Source organism: Pavona decussata, unplaced genomic scaffold (genome assembly GCF_977016875.1).
Source record: "Pavona decussata unplaced genomic scaffold, jaPavDecu1.1 SCAFFOLD_135, whole genome shotgun sequence".
NCBI lineage: Eukaryota > Metazoa > Cnidaria > Anthozoa > Scleractinia > Agariciidae > Pavona > Pavona decussata.
In genome coordinates, this window is record NW_028145548.1 from 365,921 (window position 1) to 385,967 (window position 20,047).

Below are 20,047 nucleotides of genomic sequence, written 5' to 3' on the forward strand. Positions count from 1 at the left end.
TTAATTCACTCCAGCATAGGCTTATTCAGCAGTGCGTTATTAACCGATTTAAAATTGTACGCCTAGTGCTTATATAGCTACAGAGTACAAAAAGGTAAAGTACTTTCTTTGTTTACGTGGCTTAGATGGTGCATTCGCACGAGGACACAACAGAAAATGTCACTTAAGAATATATTACTTTCACGAGCGTTTAATTGTTAGGGGTTCGTTATTAGGAGAGTACCTTTTCGAACTACACCCTTAACGAAGAATATTGAACTTTGATTGCGGAAAACTGAACGTACATCAAAAGAATTGCCGAGTCGTGAGATTACAGGACAAAGATTAAGGACTCGCGTGATCGAGCAAGGAACAATGTACCGTTACACGTGTACAAGCCGTATGTCCAACTAGAATAAATTAAAATAAGAGCTTTTGCTTGAAAACCTTATGCTGCGTTGTAATGTTAGCGAACGACTATAAGCGAAAATTGTATAATATAAACAGCTAAATATGAAGCAGCAAAAGCGAAAACAAGTAAAATATCGAGCGATGAAACACATATCAAATCGGTTGTCAATGCGACCAAGAATGTCCACTTCTCGTGTCCACATGCTGAGTTGTATAAATATTCCTTTCAAAATCTCAAAGCTATTGTAACTACCTGATTATGTATTCTATTCCAAATGCAAAGCTATTGAAACGCGCTTGCCAAACGTATTGCACCAGCAGTTAAATTTAACGGATTTTGCTTAAAAATCGGTACTTAAATATAATTTCGAAAACTAAAGTGAAACGCGAAATCTCTCGTAACAAATGTATAAATAAAATTCAAAGAAAACACAGAAAGATATATAAATAAATACATAAATTATTTTGAGAAATGAAAAACCATGTCGCTTGAATGTGTTAATATTAGCAGATTTTCGTATTACCTGGCTACGTGAATTAAAGTCATTTACAGCATGATATGCAGTTCTTGTTTCCCCCCAATTTGTCTTAACGCTGGGGAGTCTAAGACTGACTTTATTTCTTGTATTGTAATGATGTTGCTGTTGCTGTGTTACTAATTAACAGTCAATTCATGGTTTATAAGTCCATTTAGACATTCTTTAACTGAGAAGCAACACATTGCTACATCAAACGGAAAAAAAAGGTTTAAACTGTGTTATTGGGCAGTTTCAGTAAATTGAAGAGCTCAGAGCCTAACTGACCAAAATGCATTTCAGATCGCTTGTTGTTGTTTCAGCTCAGATTCACCATAGTTTTTGAATGTGGCCTTGAATTACTTCAGGAAACATTGCTCCAACAATGTTTTACTCTGAGCTCTGAGCCCTGCAATCCACAAACAAACTTTTTCTTCTAACAGTTAGCGTAGTCTTACAGGAAAGTCAAAGATGCATTCTTAATTTTTTAGATTTGGGTACAAAATTCATTTGGGAATGATGCATTATTCACAGGCATACTCGGAAAAAAATCCGAGTGCTCCTATCAAGAGTCGAACCTAAGACCTTTAGTAATCGGATGCTCTACCACTGAGCTACAGGAGACTCGTGGGAGCTAAGACCATTAAACTAGGTTCATGGGACAAACATCCTGCATACTGCTAGGATTGGAATGTCAATGTGTGGCATATGCGCAATGGAAATAATGTGATGGAATATGTTAAACCTGGTGAATAAATGAGAATGATGTATCAGGAGACTCGTGGGAGCTAAGGCCATTAAATTAGGCCGTTCAAAACTCATTTGGTGCATGATTTCCTTGTAAGTACATTTTTAAGTAGTCAAACATTGATTATAATATTAAGTTTATCTAATTAAATATATAACTAAACTGTTCTTCCAAAGCCTTATTCAAACATGGAATGATCCTAATAATGGTCATTATTTACGCCTTAAAATTTTACCCAGTGTATTATACAGACTGACAAAACAGTTTGTGCCGTCAACTTATAAGTATTGGCGTTGTTAATGCTCTTTCTTTTTTATGCGACTTGTCCAGTAAGTCATGGACGTACTTTGCAAAATCAACAGGAAATGAAGGTGCTCCATCATAGCCTATCAAAAGAAAAGAGAGTAACAAAAACACAATCATAAACAAGTTCTTTTGTTGCCTAGTGTTCTTGTGAATCCAGAGCCATCTGACAGTTTCAAACACAAAATAGAAAGCAAGGCCAATAATAATTATTGATATTATCATTGTAGAAATCAAGTTTTGGTTTGTTACAAGATAGTTGGAAATTTACAAATTGCATGTCTTAGTCTTATATTGTAATGATATTGTAGCAATATTGTAGCCTTTTAACTCTAATACTAAATTTTTGTTTATTACTAATTATTGTACCTTATAGCTATGTGTTTCATTTACAACTGCATGTCACACTGTCCTACATTGTCGTGCCGATATTGTAGCAATATTGTAGTCTTAATTTCAGTCTATTACTAATACCCGCCAAGATTAGCTAATGCTATGCGCGAGTTGTGTAAATTGTCTTTGTATATTTTGTTGGAAATTGAAATTGAATCGAATTTACAATATTTCGGCTCTATATGGCAGCTGCAGTATTATATTATGTTATGTTAACATGCCTATTCATGATATTTAGGTTGCCTCTTGTAAACTGATATTTTCATATGACTATTACTCTGTCATAGAGCCGAAATATTGTAAATTTCGAACTACGTGTATCTTGTAATAAACCAAAACCTGGTTTCTACAATGATATCAATAATTTCTCAGCCTAATTCTTTCTTCATTTTGTGTTCTTGTGAACAAGTTTCAACTTTCACCCAAAAGGTGACATTGATGACAGTTGTTAAGAAAACAAAAGCACATGTAAACAAACCAAAAGATTTGCTCCAATGATTACAAACCAGATACAAAAACCACAGACTTACCAGGAAAATAATTGACGTCTATGACAAAATGGTGCCCAGTGCCTTTTTCAACAATAATGTCAATGCCAAACAGGGTTAAATTCTGGTTGGAGAGAGGAAACAAAACCATTGCAATAATTTGTTATTATTAATTATTAATGACTGACAAAAGCACTGAGTTTACTGCGGTTACGTTGGTAGTTTGTATAATTATAGCATTTAACAAAATTGGACTGGTCATTTTTTTGACGTTCCCATTAATGAAAATATGTGAAAATACTTTTTAGTGTTAGACAGTCACTTAACTTTTTTTAAAAAGTTCTGTTCACTTTCTAAAATTTACTAAAACCTGGCATCCAAATTTATCATCAGATTTTTGTTAAATTCAAGTGTAGCAATCCTGTCAGGTATAAACAGCATGGAAAAATGCCTTACCAATTTAGGTTGAAGTTTTTGCACAAGTTTCAACACAAGGTTTTCATCTGGGGCAGTAATGCTGTCTTCACCGTCATCTTCATCCAACTATCAGTAAAAACAAAGCTTCGTCTTACAAACACAAATCTTTACAGAATAAGATTTGAATTTCCTCCTCTCCCACAGGCACTTGACCAGCACCATTAGCAAAACATGACAAGCCATATACATGTACTTCAATAAGAGCGTTAACTAGCATTGAAAGGTCGCATGAATCATTAAAACCCCTGCACAATAGTCTGCTTGCAGACCCCCTTTTCTCTTAAGATCTGTTGAGGAAATTAAAATCAGTCTGACAAGTGCAAGCTACAAATTATAGACATATGAACGAGAGGGATTGTGGCAAGATGTCTGCTCCCAATCAGCTGGTCCTGCAGACTGTATGCAACCCCTCCTAAAGGGGCACTGTCACAGCGATTTTGCTGTGTTTTGGCCAAAACTGCTCAATTTTTGACAATTTTCTAACATGATGAAATTGCTATTAGAGCATCGGGAAGAAAATATTGGGGGATTTCTCTGAGAAAGAACAAACTTTATAATCAGGTTTTGACTTTTGTCTTTTGTCTTTTGTCTTTTGTCTTTTGCGACTTTTGTACAATACACAGGAAGAACTTGAAAACAATTTGGCAAATTTTTTCAAGTTGTAATCCATTTCCATCCAAGCCATCTGCAGCGAAACACAACTAATACTAGTTTCTGTGCACTAGTAGGGTTATTGCTAACAAAATGGAACCATTATTTTGGCTATTCATAGTGACACAAAAAAATAGGTTACGCTGCTCCTTTATAAGCTTAGTCTACCATTATGGAGGAAAACAACAAGGCTGAGTACATTGCTCACCTCACTAAGATAAGAAGCAGAATCAGCTTTAGAAACATCAAGCGATGAGAAGAATATTGTTTTCTTATCCTTTGCTGTTTGAAAGAGAAACAGTAATAAAAATGCCATTATGAAAATAAATCATTAAACTAATTAAAAAATTAAATCATATTAACCAGATCGAGTAAATCAAGAAGTCAACTAAAACTCTGGAAATTACCATCACTCTTGTAAAAATTCTTTATTGAAGGTCTTTCAACAATGTAGTGGTTATTGCCTGCTACAAAGACCTGTTTCAGGAACAAAAACAAAAGTAATAAATCACACTGCTACAAAGATCTCTACATGAAGTTATATATTATTCTGACTTCTCCAAGCAACCTTGTATTTCTATTAATACTAAATAAAAGAAGTACCAGACAGAGTTATATTTATAAGTCCATAAGGTTTAAAATCCAACGACATCATTACCTTAAATAACACTGCATTATGATTCACAAACTGTTGAACAACACATGGAGGCATAAGATCCTTCAGTCCTTCCTTGTTAAATATCACTGCCATCTGAAAGAATACCACAGACATTTCAGGGTGAATTATGAAATTTCACCTTGAAGCCCAAAGTTCCTAATACATATTGTAGGTCTACTCTACAAAATTATGCCTAAAAGTTTAAATTTTTATCCCTTTGTGAGCTGGTACAAAAGCTAAAGGAACTTCCAAAAAGTTCTGTTGAATACTCTTGTAATTATACATGTAATTGTCAAATCCAAAATCATAGACACCCAGTAAAAATGGCTTCAAATTTGTTGTTCTTTTGTACATGCATTTAAATTAGCATGAAAAACCTCGATTCTCATCATTTTGCGAGAATAATGCCTTGCTTTGGGTTTTCTACCAAAAAACAAGAGATGCTAAATAAATATTATTGGTAAGTCAAAAGTCTAAATCAGTTTTAAAAAGTTTACATGCACACAACTTAATGAAAAGCTGCACAGTCAAATACCATGTTTTTTCTGAGAGGTTTTTCTTACCCAGCATGCAAAGCAACCAGGAAAACGTCTGCTCATGGGGAAACACATTGAAATGTTCAAGGTATGTTTGTGCTTTAAACATTTTAGCAAATTATGCTGTCTTACCCCATGACATGAGTCAGATCCATGGCCAATGACTGTTTTACACACTAAAAAAATACAATTTTATGAGACAATTAAGTTTCAAGTTTTGTTTTGTATTTTTAAGCTTTTCAGAATTATTGTTGATTAATTATCTCTGAAAAATGCGTGGTTACCCCCAATTTTCTTTTTGGATTTCAATAACACTTGCTATTTAAACATTTGTGTTCACTCCCCTCCAACGCAACACCGCAGTTTCTTTAGAAACTAACCCACTTAAATTCTGATTAAAATGAGTTTGTTTGCCAAATTAGAACTAATTTGTAGCAATCTGGTAGAAAAGCCAAATGTTCACTTACCCATTGGGTATGAGACACCAGCATTCTCAATTTTTATCAAGTTTTGTGTATAATCCAGCACATCAATTTGTACAAAATTTGGAGTAAACACTCTAACTCCTGATAAAAAAAAAAAGAAGAAAAAATTCAAATTGAGATTTAAATCTGTTCAACAACTACTGCAAAATAAACTATCTTAGTAAACAAATTACTTTCTAAAACTAATTAAGACTTAAAAAACACATGGGATTCATTGATTTCTGGTGCCATAGTATAGGATGCAAGGAATTTGTGTTCAGACATATATTAGTGATTTTAAAAGTACAATGTAAAAGAGAGGCAAACAGTCTGGTTTGTCTCTGTTGTTTGGATTAAGATGAAGACTAAAATAAATAAATAAATCAATGAAACTTCAAAACAGCACACATTCATACATGCTTCATTTGTGAACAAGAATTCTACAACAGAAACCAATGGCTTAGATTGCAAGTAGTCTCTTTCTTCTAATCACCTAAGTTCTGCCATGTGCACGAAAGCGACACTCTAGCAGAAGCACTTGTCAGAACAGGGGTGACCACTGGATTGAGAGGGCAAAATCCCTCCTCGTACAGTTCACTTTTCTAATTTGCGTAATTTTACCAATTTGCTTTGGAAAAAAGTAGGACTGCTCACAGTCTGCTAATGGCTACTGTCTTGATATTGTCTGACCTCAATAACCATGCACTTAAGCTCAAATGAATTATTTGGGCAGCACTGGCTACATGTATATTCAAATCTTACTTAAGCAACTGCAAAGGGAATTTCAACTACAGTCGGACCTCTATTAAGCGGCCTGGACCCTGGGGACTTTGAAAACTGGCCGCTTAATAGAGGTTGGCCGCTGAATAGAGGTATCGAATACAGCACTTAACTGACAAAATAATAATTCCGGACTTTGGAAAGTGGCCGCTTAATGGAGGGTGGCCGCTTAATTGGTGGTCGCTTAATTGGTGGCCGCTTAATGGGTGGCCACTTAAATAGAGGTCTGACTGTACTTCTAAAACCAACCTTCCTGTAGGATTTCACATTCCTTCATAATCTGGTAACTTGTTGTTCTGTCAAACAGTTTACGGACAGACTCCATTGGGTCAATTACAATGACCTCTGGGTGGTCTTTAATGTACATCTGAAGTATAGAAAAACATACAAATTATTTATTTTACAAATTTTTACATTTTTTAACATTTATGTGATCTGCTTGTTAATTAAGCACTCACCACACAAAAAAGTGTTTTTATTCATTCCCCTAAGTGACAACATAGAAAATACAAGATTCGATTCACAGTTTCTGAAAACCCTCAGAAAAATACAAATCTAAATTTTTAAGGTCATTTCATTATTTATTAGACTGTAGCAGTATTCTTGGTATTGACACCAAAATAGCATTGGCACTGTACATTTTAATTCTGGATAATCTATAACTAGTTGCAATAAGCCTAGTGGTGCTGTCATTGCAAATTCCTAGAAGCCCCTCTCCCCCTGGCTTTAAAGTAATGTCAATAGCCACTGGAATCACTTGAGTTGCACAAGGCATGAAAACAGCAGTTCATGAGCTTGGGAACGGTTGGGGGAGGGTGGGGAGGGGGAGCCTTTCACATTTCGAAAATTGACTTTGGCCAGGATTGTAGATCCAATTCAATAACAGCAATTACAACAGAGTCTGTTAATTTACTAACTTCAACTTGTTTCAGTGTTTTCATGGCATCTTTGCTTCCTTCAATAGCAGCTGCCATGTAACCCATCAGCTTTTGAATGATCAGATCAAACGGACCTTGTTCCTCCAGGGGTCTGTCCAAGTCAACCTGAGTAACACACAAGTAATGACAAGGGGATTAGGAAAAAGAAAAACTTGCAAAAGCCACATGCCTAGGAATTAAACTCATCAAAAATAGATGAGCTTGGGAGCTGGTGCCTAGAAGGTTGGTAGAGCTAGGCAGATATCAGGCACGGGAAAGAAGGTATCCATGGAAACCCTGCGAGCAGCCACCACCAACGGCACCGTCACACTGGACCCAATCAGTGGAATACTTACCAGACCTGATACTTACCAAACAGAGGGTGGAGAGCGGGAAGGGGGGGGGGGGGGGGATTGACAATAAGGCAGGCAAAATGCCCTATCTCACAGTCCAGCAAGCAAGCAAATGCGATGCGAACCATGGGGCCCCCCTAGCAGAGAATACAAAGGTCGCCCCTGAGCCATGACAAGAGGCGATCACTGACCGGCATTGAGCTGACTTTAACCTTGCCTAAATTACATTTAGCCACATTTAAACTCATCAACAATAGATGAGCTTGGGAGCTGGTGCCTAGAAGGTTGGTGGAGCCAGGCAGCAATTAGGCACGGGGAAGGAGGTATCCATGGCAACCCTGTGAGCAGCCACCACCAAGACCCCCTAACCCTTGGTGCTTGAACAAGGAGGGGCCTGCGACACAGGGGGGGGGGGGGGGGGTGGCAAGGGACCTCTGACTCCAACAACCTCAAGCACCACCCACTTAAAATTATGCTAGTGAATAGAAAGCCCACAGAATTGCAACAGAGGAGACTTACCACGCCATGACCATCAGCTTGACGGGCAGCAGGAAAGGCACAGCGAATGGCACTCATACAGGCCCAAGCCAAGGAGCACTGGCATGCAAACCACTTCATGCAACAGACGCCACCACACAAGAGCCAGTAAAATGAACAGCAATCAATGGCACTTAGTGAACCCTCCGAATTAGAAGCAGGGGGCAAAAAGTTGAGCGACGCATGGGCCAATTAACTCAAGCTAGAGAATGGGACAAGCCAGCCAGATATTCGGATGGAGGACTTCCTGCTATAAGGTGGTAGGCGTTGCTGGTCCAATGCCCAAGAGCCTGGATAAGATGATCTGGAACACCATTCCAAGCTGCCACTGTAGCTGCACCAATGCGAAAGCTGTGACTTGAGAAGTTGCCTGGAATCCTGGCAGCAGACAGTATCTGCCGTAGCCAGTTAGTCAAGATAGCATGAGACAGCGGTTGTCCATTCTGCAGGAGGAACAATGGGCCAGGGGAATCGCCTCGGAAGGAAAGATAAGCCAGCATCGCATGAACGGCACACAAAGGGAGATTTCCACAACCAATGTATATGAAACAACCCTTGCGAAAGGGATCTGTCTTGGATGCCTTGATCCTGGCACGCAAGCAAGATGGAGCAAGGATAGAGTCTACAGCTATGTCAGCAACTGACAAGTGGATAGTAGAGGAGAAGCTGGCTAAGTCGGGAACAGTAAATTCAGCGTAGCGTAGGAAGCCAAAGTAGCCCAAGGTACAGGCTGCCCGGAACATGCAATGATCGGGTGAGGTGACATTCAAGGCCTTTCGGATGACTGTCAAGATGCTATCAGTAATCAGGGCAGGCGCGAAGAAATGGGGGAATCCTGAAAGTGCTTAATTCCTCTCATAACTCGTTGCAGGCGTAAGCAGTTGAGCAATGGGTCAGGAAAACCCTGTTCAACGTGAAGTGAGCAGATAGCTGATAGATAGACTTTTGATGGAGGCTTGTGAATGGAATCAGCAAGAAAGGAAACAAACTGCAAGCATGGCGTCCATTCCTCAACCGGACACAGTGAGCCATCAGGGTGTAGTTTCCCTGCCTGACGACAAAATTTGATGAATCTCCGCTGACCAGACGCATAAGACTTGTGCATAGACTGTGCCAGTCCGCATGCAAGAAAGAAAAGGCACCGACCCTCTAGCAAGGAGGAGTTAAACTGTCCAAGTGAAGCTGTGGTACGGTGCAAGGAGCTGCCTGAGCCTCTGGAGCCAGACCCCGGAATTCCTGCCAATGAAAATGAGATATTGCATCAGCAACTTTGTTATCAACACCTGGAACAATGGGCAGCACTAAACGAGAAACCCCAGCGCGCTGCCGCTAAAAGTAGGTCACGAAGAAGATGCATTAACACAGGGCACTGACAGAATGGCGACCACAGCCTCCTTGTCGGAGCGAAAGAGCACATGCTTCTTGGACCAATGACAGCCCTTATAAACAAATGGGCAGCGACTCCCACGGGAAACAGCTCTTTGTAGGCAATGGACTGATGTGCCTGAGTTGGAGCCCAAGAGCCATAAAACCACTGACCCTGAAAGTAGGCACCATAGCCTAAGGAACCAGCAGCATCAGATCTGACTTCGAGGTCCAACATTGCAGTCATGCCAGGGAAGAGCCAAAACCCAACCCCATTCCACGAGGACAGGAACAACTGCCACCACTGAATGTCCAAATGAAACTCCTTAATAAGGCGAATTGGGTCTTATTGTGACAGCAACACAGCAGATCAATCATCCTGCGAAGAAATGTTCTACCGGGCCGGACTACTTTTAGCAGCGTGGTGAGCGATTCTAACTCCCGCCTTTTGCACCAGCGACGTGGGAGCCAAGAATATACCAGCTCCTTCATTGCAATTAACTTATCGTCAGGAAGACGAGCTATTTGTCATTATGCATTTGTTGGGATGGAGAGGCAGACCTAACCTCTTGCAAACTGCGATAGCCACACTAAGGTTTGTGCACATATAGAGGAGACTGCGGGGGCCCCGCAGTGATGAAGTCATCCAAATGGTATAATAAATCCGACACAGGGTGGGAGTTAAGGAGAATCCACTCGACCATGCATGTATGACCGATCCCGCAGGCCAGCAAGCAAGCAAATACGATGCGCCCCCCAGCAGAAAATACAAACATCACCCCTGAGCCGTGAATAGAGGCAACCGCCGATCGCCATTGAGCTGACTTTAACCTTGCCTAAATTGCATTTAGCCACATTAAATTTAATTAAAAGCTCTTACTATTAACTTAACACCTTTAAGCCCCAATAGCAATCACCATTAAATTTCTCCTTGTATTTCTCCTTGGGTTATTTAACCCCTGAGGTCATGAGAATTAAGGATATGATCACCCAAGGTGAATTTTCTTGATATTTTAAAAACTTCTCCCCACTACTTTAATTTATATGAAAAGTATAGGAACAAGATAGCAGAATTTGCTTTTTGTTTTTTTCTTTTTTGTATAATCACCAAAGACAAATTAAATAATGTCTTAATTTCAAAAAAACCTCTTTTAACTAGTGTGATAATATACATACTTATTATTAAAACCCCTAGGAAAAGTTCACAACATAGTTGATTGAGATGAGTCACGGACTTGTTGATGTTAACCATTATCTTCAATCCCATACTAGCAGAATCGTAAAATTATATATAAATTTATTCAACAATTATTACGACATACAGTTGTACACATAGCTCTGGTTCAGATCCACTAGCAATCCGGATATAATTTTATTTTCATAGTTTTCAATTCAGCAATATTCACAAGTAGGTCCAGTCCAATGTGTCCAATGAGTCCAAATTTAATTTCGAAAAATTACAACTTCTCGTTCAAGGTTAGATATATTGGACCGATATTGGACTTCTTGAACACTTGGTTCTAATTTACACGTTTAGAAGCTAAGTCGATCGATCATTTACAATATTAGCAAAACAAAACTTTAGAGGGATTAATGGAACAAAAGATTTTATATGGATGGAATTGGAAGGACCGTTTAATTTAATCCTTTAAGATTAAATTTAAAGCTTAATATATTAAAAGCTTAATATATAGAAGATATGCACAATGCATGTCACTTACCTCAATCAACTCTATTCCAGTTTTCCTAAAGTGCAATGAGTAAAATAAAAAAAAATTGAGGCCTGAGAAAGGTAGAAACAAATCACAGAAATCCACGTCTAAGGTTCAAAAACAAGCTCAAAAGTAAGTTCAGAGATAACCAGGAGATAACACATACCCACACAATAATTGTGCGAACGTGTCGAAAATAGATTTTCTCATCTTACGATGACTAAGCAAGAAGCCGACTCGCTTTGGCTTGACAAGCCCGTTGCTGTTCGAAAACATTGTCAATTAACTGCCCCCTTGTCAATTAAGTAATAATCTTCCAAATAACGATGAAAATGTCATCCTAACAAAATAACATCCCTTTGTAGTATAGACTCCATCACATCCAGGAGGGAGGGGTCAACTTCGGCTTTTCGCAATTGGATTGCTTGTCCGGATGATGCGGGCCATCGTGACGTCACTTCCTGTAAAACCCGGGAAGTTTGAATGATTGAAAAACTACAACCTCGCCAAATTTTTTTCTTGGATGATCAGTCAAATAATTCTACGCCAGGCCATCAAAGAATCATAGCTATGTATTAACCTATTACCATAATACATGAAAACAGCATCATCGCTCATGAAGTTAATATTTCAAGTATGAAAACAGGCAAAAGTTTGACACTGGTTGATAGCAAATGCGACAAAACAGTGACAGCCTGCGCCTCTTTGAAGAAAGATAACTTGAGAATCCAAAAGAATTTAACAAGGAGGGAAAAGTGACATCTTACTGTGGTTAAGAGCTTTCGATTGGCCATTAAAAACAATTATCTTACAACTTAATAAAACTGATCAGTGGGTTTAAACGCATTTCTCCGGTACTGTCTGGCCGAGCGCTCACGAAAAGAAAGGCAAAAACCCTTTTTTCTCTAGCTATCGGAAAAGCTACGTTGTAAAGAACCCTTCAGTACTAAGTAATTTGCCAGTTGGTAATTGTTAATGGGCAATGGGGTTTGCTTTTTTTATTATGTCACAAAAACAGGAAAATATGACAAGACTTTCCGTGCGAGGCCGAGCGGCTGACACCAGCTTCAAGGCAAAATAGTCCAAACATTCTTTATCTAAACATCAAAATTCTAGGGGCAATGCACAAGTTTTTTTCTCACAGATTTGGAATACATAAGGAGGGTTCAATTACTCACTGGACTAGTACTTAAGTTTAACTCAACTTCAACTCTTTCATCATCTTACTAATGCAATGTAAATCAACTGAAACGCAGCATTTATCGTCGCCTTGCTCATTTGTTTTGTGGATCATAAGTTTATTTCTATGACAAAATGTCTCCGTATTAGAGATCTAGAGAAAGCTGAAGATATTGCGAATAAGTTTGAGCAGAAAACTGAGTCAGGAGTACACGATTTGTGTGAAATTTCGAGAAATTTCTCGCAAAAAGCAATTATCAGTTCAAAAGAAAGTCCGTTTCCTCGGGCGTCCGCATATTTTGCAAGCTTTTCAAAAATTCTAGGTTGCATTGCTCAGCAAAAGTCTTCTTTACAAAGGTTAAATGGCATGGGTAAATTAAAATAAACTCCTTTGAATCATCATTTTGTATCTATCAATTATTTTAATAATGTTAGAGGCAAACGCTATAACTTCAGGTCAAGTTTCAGCAATAAACACAAACTTATAATTTTCACTGTTTTTCACTCGGCGAAACAAACGCACTGATCATTTTTACAGTCGAATATAACCTACTAATCTCAACTGGAACGTTTTCACTAAGATTTGACCTCGTCCCGAGCCAAATGTCTGTTTCAGCAGTACTTTGTATGATTAATAAGATGTAATTTTTCTGGCGGGGGCAATCTCAGCTTTTCCGATCAGCGCAAGTACACGTAACTCTTCACTGCAATAATTTCAGCATAATTAATAGGTTGAAAAAAAATGAACACTTACCTATATCGAGAAAAGAAGATTAAAAATCTATTCAGCAAGAAAACAAACCCCATCCGGAGCCTGGCTGGAAAAAAAAGTCGTTTGATGCAACAAATCACCAGCGCCATTTTCGAAACTGTACAAAGTCCCGCGCTTCACAGGAAGTGACGTCACGATGGCCCGTATCATCCGGACAGCCGAGCCCACGAGTTGACCTCTCCCTCCTGATCACATCCAAGGAGGCCCGGGGATGTTTACTATAAGAACCAATCGCTGGACAAGGGTAACGAGGGCTCTGTGAACGAGATTGGCCATTTTGTCCATGGTCACAGTGATTTGGGCATCCCCGAATTTTGGGCACCGGTATCGCCCGGTACCCTCCCCCCGGCCCCATGCCCAAAACACTAGTGATTTGGGTATCCCCTCTAGCATGAGAGTAGAATTTCGTGGGAAATACGGAAAATCTTGGAAAGATGGATTCCACAAAATATAGGAATGTTTTGAAATATGTGAAAAGCCAGGCCCATCCGCCCGGGTTACGAAACAAGAAAAGTTAGTTTTACTTTTACGAAAATTTTGCAAAAAATTCGAGTACGACCAACAAAAGGATTCTCTGTTTTATATCGATAAACAAAAGGATGGCTCGATTTTAAAGCGATTAGTTATAAAGGAAGACGAGAAATCAAGGGTTTTTGAGGAATACTACTCCGCTGATTTTTCTGGCCATGCTGGCAGAGACAATACGCTCGAGAAGGTCAAGCAGCGGCCCGGATTATTACAAGGATACGGTTGAAATGGTAAGAATTGCTTTTCACTGCCATGCACGCTTCTTCCACAGTGATTTGACGATATCAATTTATATTATTTCTAAATTTGAAATCCGAAAGCAAAACAAATTTCTAAAACTTAGGTCAGTTTTGACCTAAATCTAACAACAAATTTGAAAGCATACTTTATCCCCAAAATCTCCCTCTTAAAAAGGTATCGAAAGCAAAATAGGATTTATGCAAGAATCAAGAGTTAAGCAGTTAAGAGTTGCCAATCGGTAATAGGCCTTATCACGGTTTTCGACACCATTTTGACGGGTAGGTAAACAGGCTTGAAATAACAGTGTTTGTATGGGAATCCGATGTCAAATAATTTTCATAAAACATCGCTTCTGAAAAATTCATGAATTGGAAACTTTTTGTATTAGGAAAAGGATTTTAAGAACAAAATTGGAGGGATGTAGCTGTGACAGAAAGCGTCCAGTCGTGTTTTGAACTTTCCATACATTTCCCTGTATTTTTTCCCGCGAACTATTTTTAGTAGTAGCTCACGGCTGGAAAGTTCAAAACACGACTGAACGCTTTCTGTCACAGCTACATCCCTCCAATTTTGTTCTTAAAATCCTTTTTCTAGTGCCAAAAGTTTCCAATTCATGAATTTTTCAGAAGCGATGTTTTATGAAAATTATTTGACATCGGATCACTGTTATTTCAAGCCCGTCAAAATGGCGTCGAAAACCGTGATAAGGCCTATTCAAGATTTACGTTTGACCCACAGTCTGCCTGTCACACCACTTCCTTTGTGGACATAAATAATCTGGACCATTATTTCTCTGAGTGGGAATAGGAGTGGGAGTGGGGAGGGGGGTGTGGGTTCTCGGTTTCTCAGCAGTTACCAAAATAAAAAATCCTGAACAAGAATGAGTGATTTATGAAAAAAATTTAGCTGTCCTGGCTGGCAGTCCGGCTTTTGGCACTGTTTACCTTTAAGATTCTGTATAAGCGACCAATTGCTCTTTTCCTTTTTCATTTATTGCTTTATAAATAAATTTATTTATTCATTAATTTATTGCTTTTAATATTCATTAATTTAGCTATTCAGAAGTTTGTGGTTGGCGAGTTATTTTCGTAGCTGGCCGTTTTAAAGGTAGTTAAGTTGCACTAACCCGGCCCCACCCAAATAAGTAATTATCCATCCATTAAGTATTTTCAGGGTTAGAAATACAATCTCAACAATTGAAAGTAAACGATGATACATTTTGGATATCAGCTAGTCATATACCTCGAGGGAATACTATCACGGTATGACTTCCACAAATTCCCGGGAAAAGTTAATCCTGGTTTTCACTAGCGACGTGAGCACAGATGCAAGCACAAGCGCAAGCATAAGAATGCTTATTTCACCACGAGAACAGCCTCGACGCAAGCATAAGCACAAGCACAAGGATCAAAATTTTTCCTTCTCTTGTGGTTGCGCCTGTGCTTGTGTCGCAAGTGAAAAGGCTTTAAACCCAAAAGATATATTTTCATTGATGGAAACCTGAAAATAATAGTCCAGGTTTGATACCAAATGTGATGTAGGTGCACTGAAGAGAGAGATGATATGTTGTGTTGTAATGAGTCAGGCGTAGACAAGACTGTGACGTCAAATTGAAAAAAGTCTTGCAGACTTTCTCATTTTCTGTCGTCTTTTCGTCATGTCTTGAAAAAAATTTGTAAAAACTAATATCAATTTTTCCTCCCTTCAACACTTTATTTTGCTGTCCTAGGAGTGTTTCTTGTACGAGTAAAGATACTTAGTCATATTTTAGCACTATTAATTCCAAGCAGGAAAGCAGCAAAATCGCCGTGATAGTGTTAATGAATTTGGGTCGATTATAGCAATTTTTTTCTAAACTTTCTCGAACGAAGCCTTATTTCCTACCCTAACTGATACGCCGGACATGTTGGTTCTCGAAACAGAATAACAACGTAGAGGGAATGTAAAATTGAGTTAAGTGTCTGTTGATACATATTTCTCTAGATAAAACATTGTGACCGATGCCAGCGCAATGCATCCGAAATGAAGACGTTTGATGTTCTTCACCCAGTCCAAGGTACTTTCCGAAGCCCTGGTATCTTGTTGCAATTGATCTCATCGAAGCCCCCACAACCTCTCAGAACGGCAGCAAATACCTGTTGACACAGACGGATTACTTCACTAAGTACGTAGAGGGGCCGGGTCCCGTTACCCGATAAAATTGCAGCGTGCAAGGGCTCTCTACTCCACCCTCTGTAGACATGGGGCTCCTGTGCATAAGTGGGAGTTTGTAAATGAGGTAAATTATGCAATTAGCTCTGAGATTTGAATTTGTTGTTCTGGCTTGTTTTTTGTTTGTTTGTTTCAATTTATCTGGGTCTTTTAGAAGACACATTGAAGCTGCGTTGTGGTTATTTTCAGTGATAATCAGTATTCTTCTGTTACTTAACTAAGACTTATATTTCTCTTTGATGAACAAAAATCTCTATTTTGAAATTAAGTTACTGTGACTGTGAGAAACCTCTACCATTTCAGCTGTCAGAGAGATTACTTTCAAAGTTTTGTGTCAAGCATCGCATCACGTCGACCTACCACCCACAAGGTGATGGTTTAGATGAAAGTTACTTGATTGACAACATTACTGTTGCGTAGGACAATGTTAATAACAATTTAATGAATTAAAGTAAATTAACCCTTGGGCGTTTCTAGTTCAAGGCTACTTAAATGAATGAATGAATGAATGAATGAATGAATGAATGAATGAATGAATGAATGAATGAATGAATAAATGAATGAATGAATGAATTAATGAATTAATGATTTAATGAATTAATGAATAAATGAATTAATGAATGAATGAATGAATGAATGAATGAATTAATGAATTAATGAATGAATGAATTAATTAATTAAGGTGGTCTTCTACTGTAAAAAGGCGAAGTTAGGTTGGAAAAGTCACTTCTTTTTTATCGCAAAATTGTAACCTTTAAACACTTGGGAATGCTGTCTTGAAATAATCTCACTCGATTTCCAGCATTAAAGCAGCGAGATTTAAGAAATCTAATCAGCAGTATGCGACCTTTTCCATGGCAACGGCCATAGCAACAACTGTTTACATTTATTAAATGCTCACAAACAAGCGTGCGTTAATAACAGCATTACCCCCCCCCCCCTCCCCCCCATCTGTCTGTAAAATGACATCTGGTACTACTATGGAGAAACACCCGACTGAGGAGAGAGTCCTGAGGTCCGACTTTTCACCGACAAAACATGACCCAAATCTTACAGAAACGATGGTTTTTGCATCAAATTACCGTTCAGCTTGTATTTTAGTGTGGCAACTTGAATTTGACAATAGTTTTAGGATAATGAGCGACGGATAAGCTGTCTAGAATCCGTTCCCTTATCTTTAAGATTGTGTTTCTCCAATAACAGAATTTCTCGAACTGAATGAACTTTTGAGCACGTTATCTTAGGCGCATTGTAACCTAGAGTTCTGATATTTTCAGCAAGATTTAAGGACTTAATTTCCAAGGTCGTAAACCTAAAAAATGTTCACGATCTTGAACTGCTTCTCAGTAAGTGAATCCTTGCACTCGTTTTTTATTTCCTTCTACCTTACTTTCTGGAAAAAAAAGAATAAAAATAAATTCTGAGGAGGCCAAGCTGCTTAATTTTCGAGGTTTAATCCACTAAAGAATTCATCAGTGGACAAGATCTAAGTTGATTTCATACTGATCCAACCGTGCGTTAGTTAGATATCATTCTTACAATGAACACCCTTATTTTTTACTTAGTCATTAACTATTACAACATGAACTTAATCATTAACTATTATGACATGTGACCTGAAAAGACTCATTTTGAAGCTAGGGCGTGAATCCCTAAAAAATCGAGTGTATGAAAATTTTACCCCCCCAAAAAATCTTTCAAACAAAAGTTTTACCCCCCACTGCAATGACCGTTTGAAAATTTTACCCCCCCCCCCCCCCCCCATGGTTGGCCTGGCGGTTGAATTGTTGAGAAGGTCCTGGCAACAACGCTTGGTTACATGCGGAACTCGCTAGCTCTCTGAATCTGAACTAGCGAGAGAAACGATCAGAAGTTAGGCGAAATTCAAGTAAGGGAACGTACCTTAGAATATCTCTTCAATGTCTTGATAATAATGATGTTTTGTTATTGCTGGAGTCTATTCTTCAGTCGTCAAAAGAAGGTACACAGAAGATCAACGCAGCTCGGGGTTTGAGAGCAGTACAGGAGCATTTGATGTATGGATGTGGATATACAGATTTTGAAGAAGCCTACCATCTCTATTCGTCTTTTAGTCAATTTTTTTGCCCAGATAAACAAGCCTTCAGAGATAAACTGCTTGATGGAATACACGGTTTGCTTGTCTATGTCATTACTCAACCTATTATGTGCAAGATCTTTGTCTCTCTGAAGAATAGTAGCGATATGGAGAAGTTTTCAGTCGATTTTACTAACTCTATGATTGATGAGAAGAATAATTGCTAAATACGTTTAGTTGGTACCTTTTGTATGTCTTAAAATTTTACCCCCCCCCCTAACTTTTCTTCCAAGGTAAAAAATTACCCCCCCAAAAAGAGCTCGTTTAAAAAAATTACCCCCCTTAAAAAACCACCTCCCCCCCCCCTAGGACGTAATAAACGATCGGTCCCTAAAGTGATGGTAAAAGTTTCCGGCAAAGTTCTTTTCTAAAGAAATTCACTTTTTGGGTGAAAGACCACCTTAATTGATTAATCGGTCCGTTGAAAGACTGAACATGTGAAGAAATAAGGTTGTTGACAGTAAAACCAATCGATAGATCGCATTCTTAACTAGCCTCTTCTTTCTGATATACGGGAGAAACCCTAGGTTTCCATTTGAGGTTGAAAAACTTGAGCAACCCCTCACAGGCTTTGAAAACTTAGCACAACTTATGGATGATCTTAGCAGTAAGCTGTGAGGAAGCCATAAGAGAACACGTCAACGAGATGTCGTGGATAAGGGACCGCAATATTCCCACGTATTGACACAAACATCAAGTAAGCGCAAGAACCACAGAAACATCAGTACAAGATAAAGGGAGGCCAATCTGTGTGTCCTTTTCCAGCGGGTGATCTGGCCCCAGCTTGTGAAGCAACGAAACATGCTCCAGATGACAAAGGCAGGGTACAAGTACGAAGACTAGCGGCTTGGCCCGTACAAAATCACCCAAATAAATCCTGATAATGGCACCTACAGGCTTGAAAATGGGTGTGGGAAGAAACTGACAAAACAGGTGTCTATCAAACATCTCAAACCGGCATATACTGGATCGCCTTCCAGCAATCGATCTAATGGTTATAATAGTCCATCCTCATAAACAGCGCTAAACACTGAGTCATCCATGCCAAACACTCAAACTCCTCCTGTGCCAAAACCGAGAGGTGAAGATTGTCACAGATAACCTTTGCATATGCAATTTTCCAAATAAGAGAGTATCGCTTTTAATTGTTATTTGACCCTTTGTTTTATTTACCATGCAAACAATTTTTTCGCTTCTGATTTCGTCTTGTAATACAGACATTTTTTCACTTGTTTGTTTTCCCTATTTTGAGAACAACAGCCTTCAGGCGTAGAAAGTAGGTCAAAAATCTTCCAAACTTGTTGTCGTAAAAGGGCGAAATATTTTGCTCGAATTGTCTCATTTAAATTGTATTTTTTCCGTTTTTTATCTTTTAAGGTACGCCCAACTGCAACACCAGGCTCGCCTTCTTCTTCTTTTTTTTCAGCAGCATGATGGCCAGTTGTACTCGCAAAACAAAACCGAGACGAGGAAAACGCAGTCGTATTTAGTTGTTTGTTTACTGTTAGTGTGTTGTTGTTGTTGTTTCTTTTTTGTGGTAGTATGAAGTTTAAACACTACGATTAATCAAGACCTCTGGAATGAGGTGTCACCTTTGTTTTACATGTAGGTTTAACTGTTAGTAGAGCCGCGCGTGTCAGCATTGAAATTACGCGCGACATGTTTTAAGCTCAGCTGAGATTTTCGTGAAGAATATGATAGGGGCACCCAACGA

General features: G+C 38.7%; 2 protein-coding genes across 3 annotated transcripts; both read right to left on the minus strand.

Moving 5' to 3' along the window:
• Nucleotides 1–4: 4 nt before the first annotated feature.
• LOC146467484 (inositol-tetrakisphosphate 1-kinase-like) lies at nt 5–11,676 on the minus strand. Of its 2 annotated transcripts, XM_085125789.1 has the most exons (12): nt 11,454–11,676; nt 11,297–11,321; nt 7,321–7,446; nt 6,653–6,770; nt 5,627–5,725; nt 5,292–5,335; nt 4,624–4,716; nt 4,373–4,442; nt 4,174–4,247; nt 3,294–3,380; nt 2,880–2,961; nt 5–2,039 (listed from the first exon to the last, which is right to left on the minus strand). In XM_085125789.1, the coding sequence occupies exons 1-12, from the start codon at nt 11,561–11,563 to the stop codon at nt 1,927–1,929; spliced, it is 1,041 nt and encodes a 346-aa protein (XP_084981915.1). In that variant the 5' UTR covers nt 11,564–11,676; the 3' UTR covers nt 5–1,926. The 2 variants fall into 2 exon arrangements, with proteins under 2 accessions (XP_084981915.1, XP_084981914.1); XM_085125788.1 differs by lacking the exons at nt 11,297–11,321; nt 11,454–11,676 and adding an exon at nt 8,193–8,325.
• Nucleotides 8,408–9,458, minus strand: LOC146467485 (uncharacterized). The gene has a single exon (XM_085125793.1). The coding sequence runs from the start codon at nt 8,951–8,953 to the stop codon at nt 8,408–8,410; it is 546 nt and encodes a 181-aa protein (XP_084981919.1). The 5' UTR covers nt 8,954–9,458.
• Nucleotides 11,677–20,047: the final 8,371 nt, after the last annotated feature.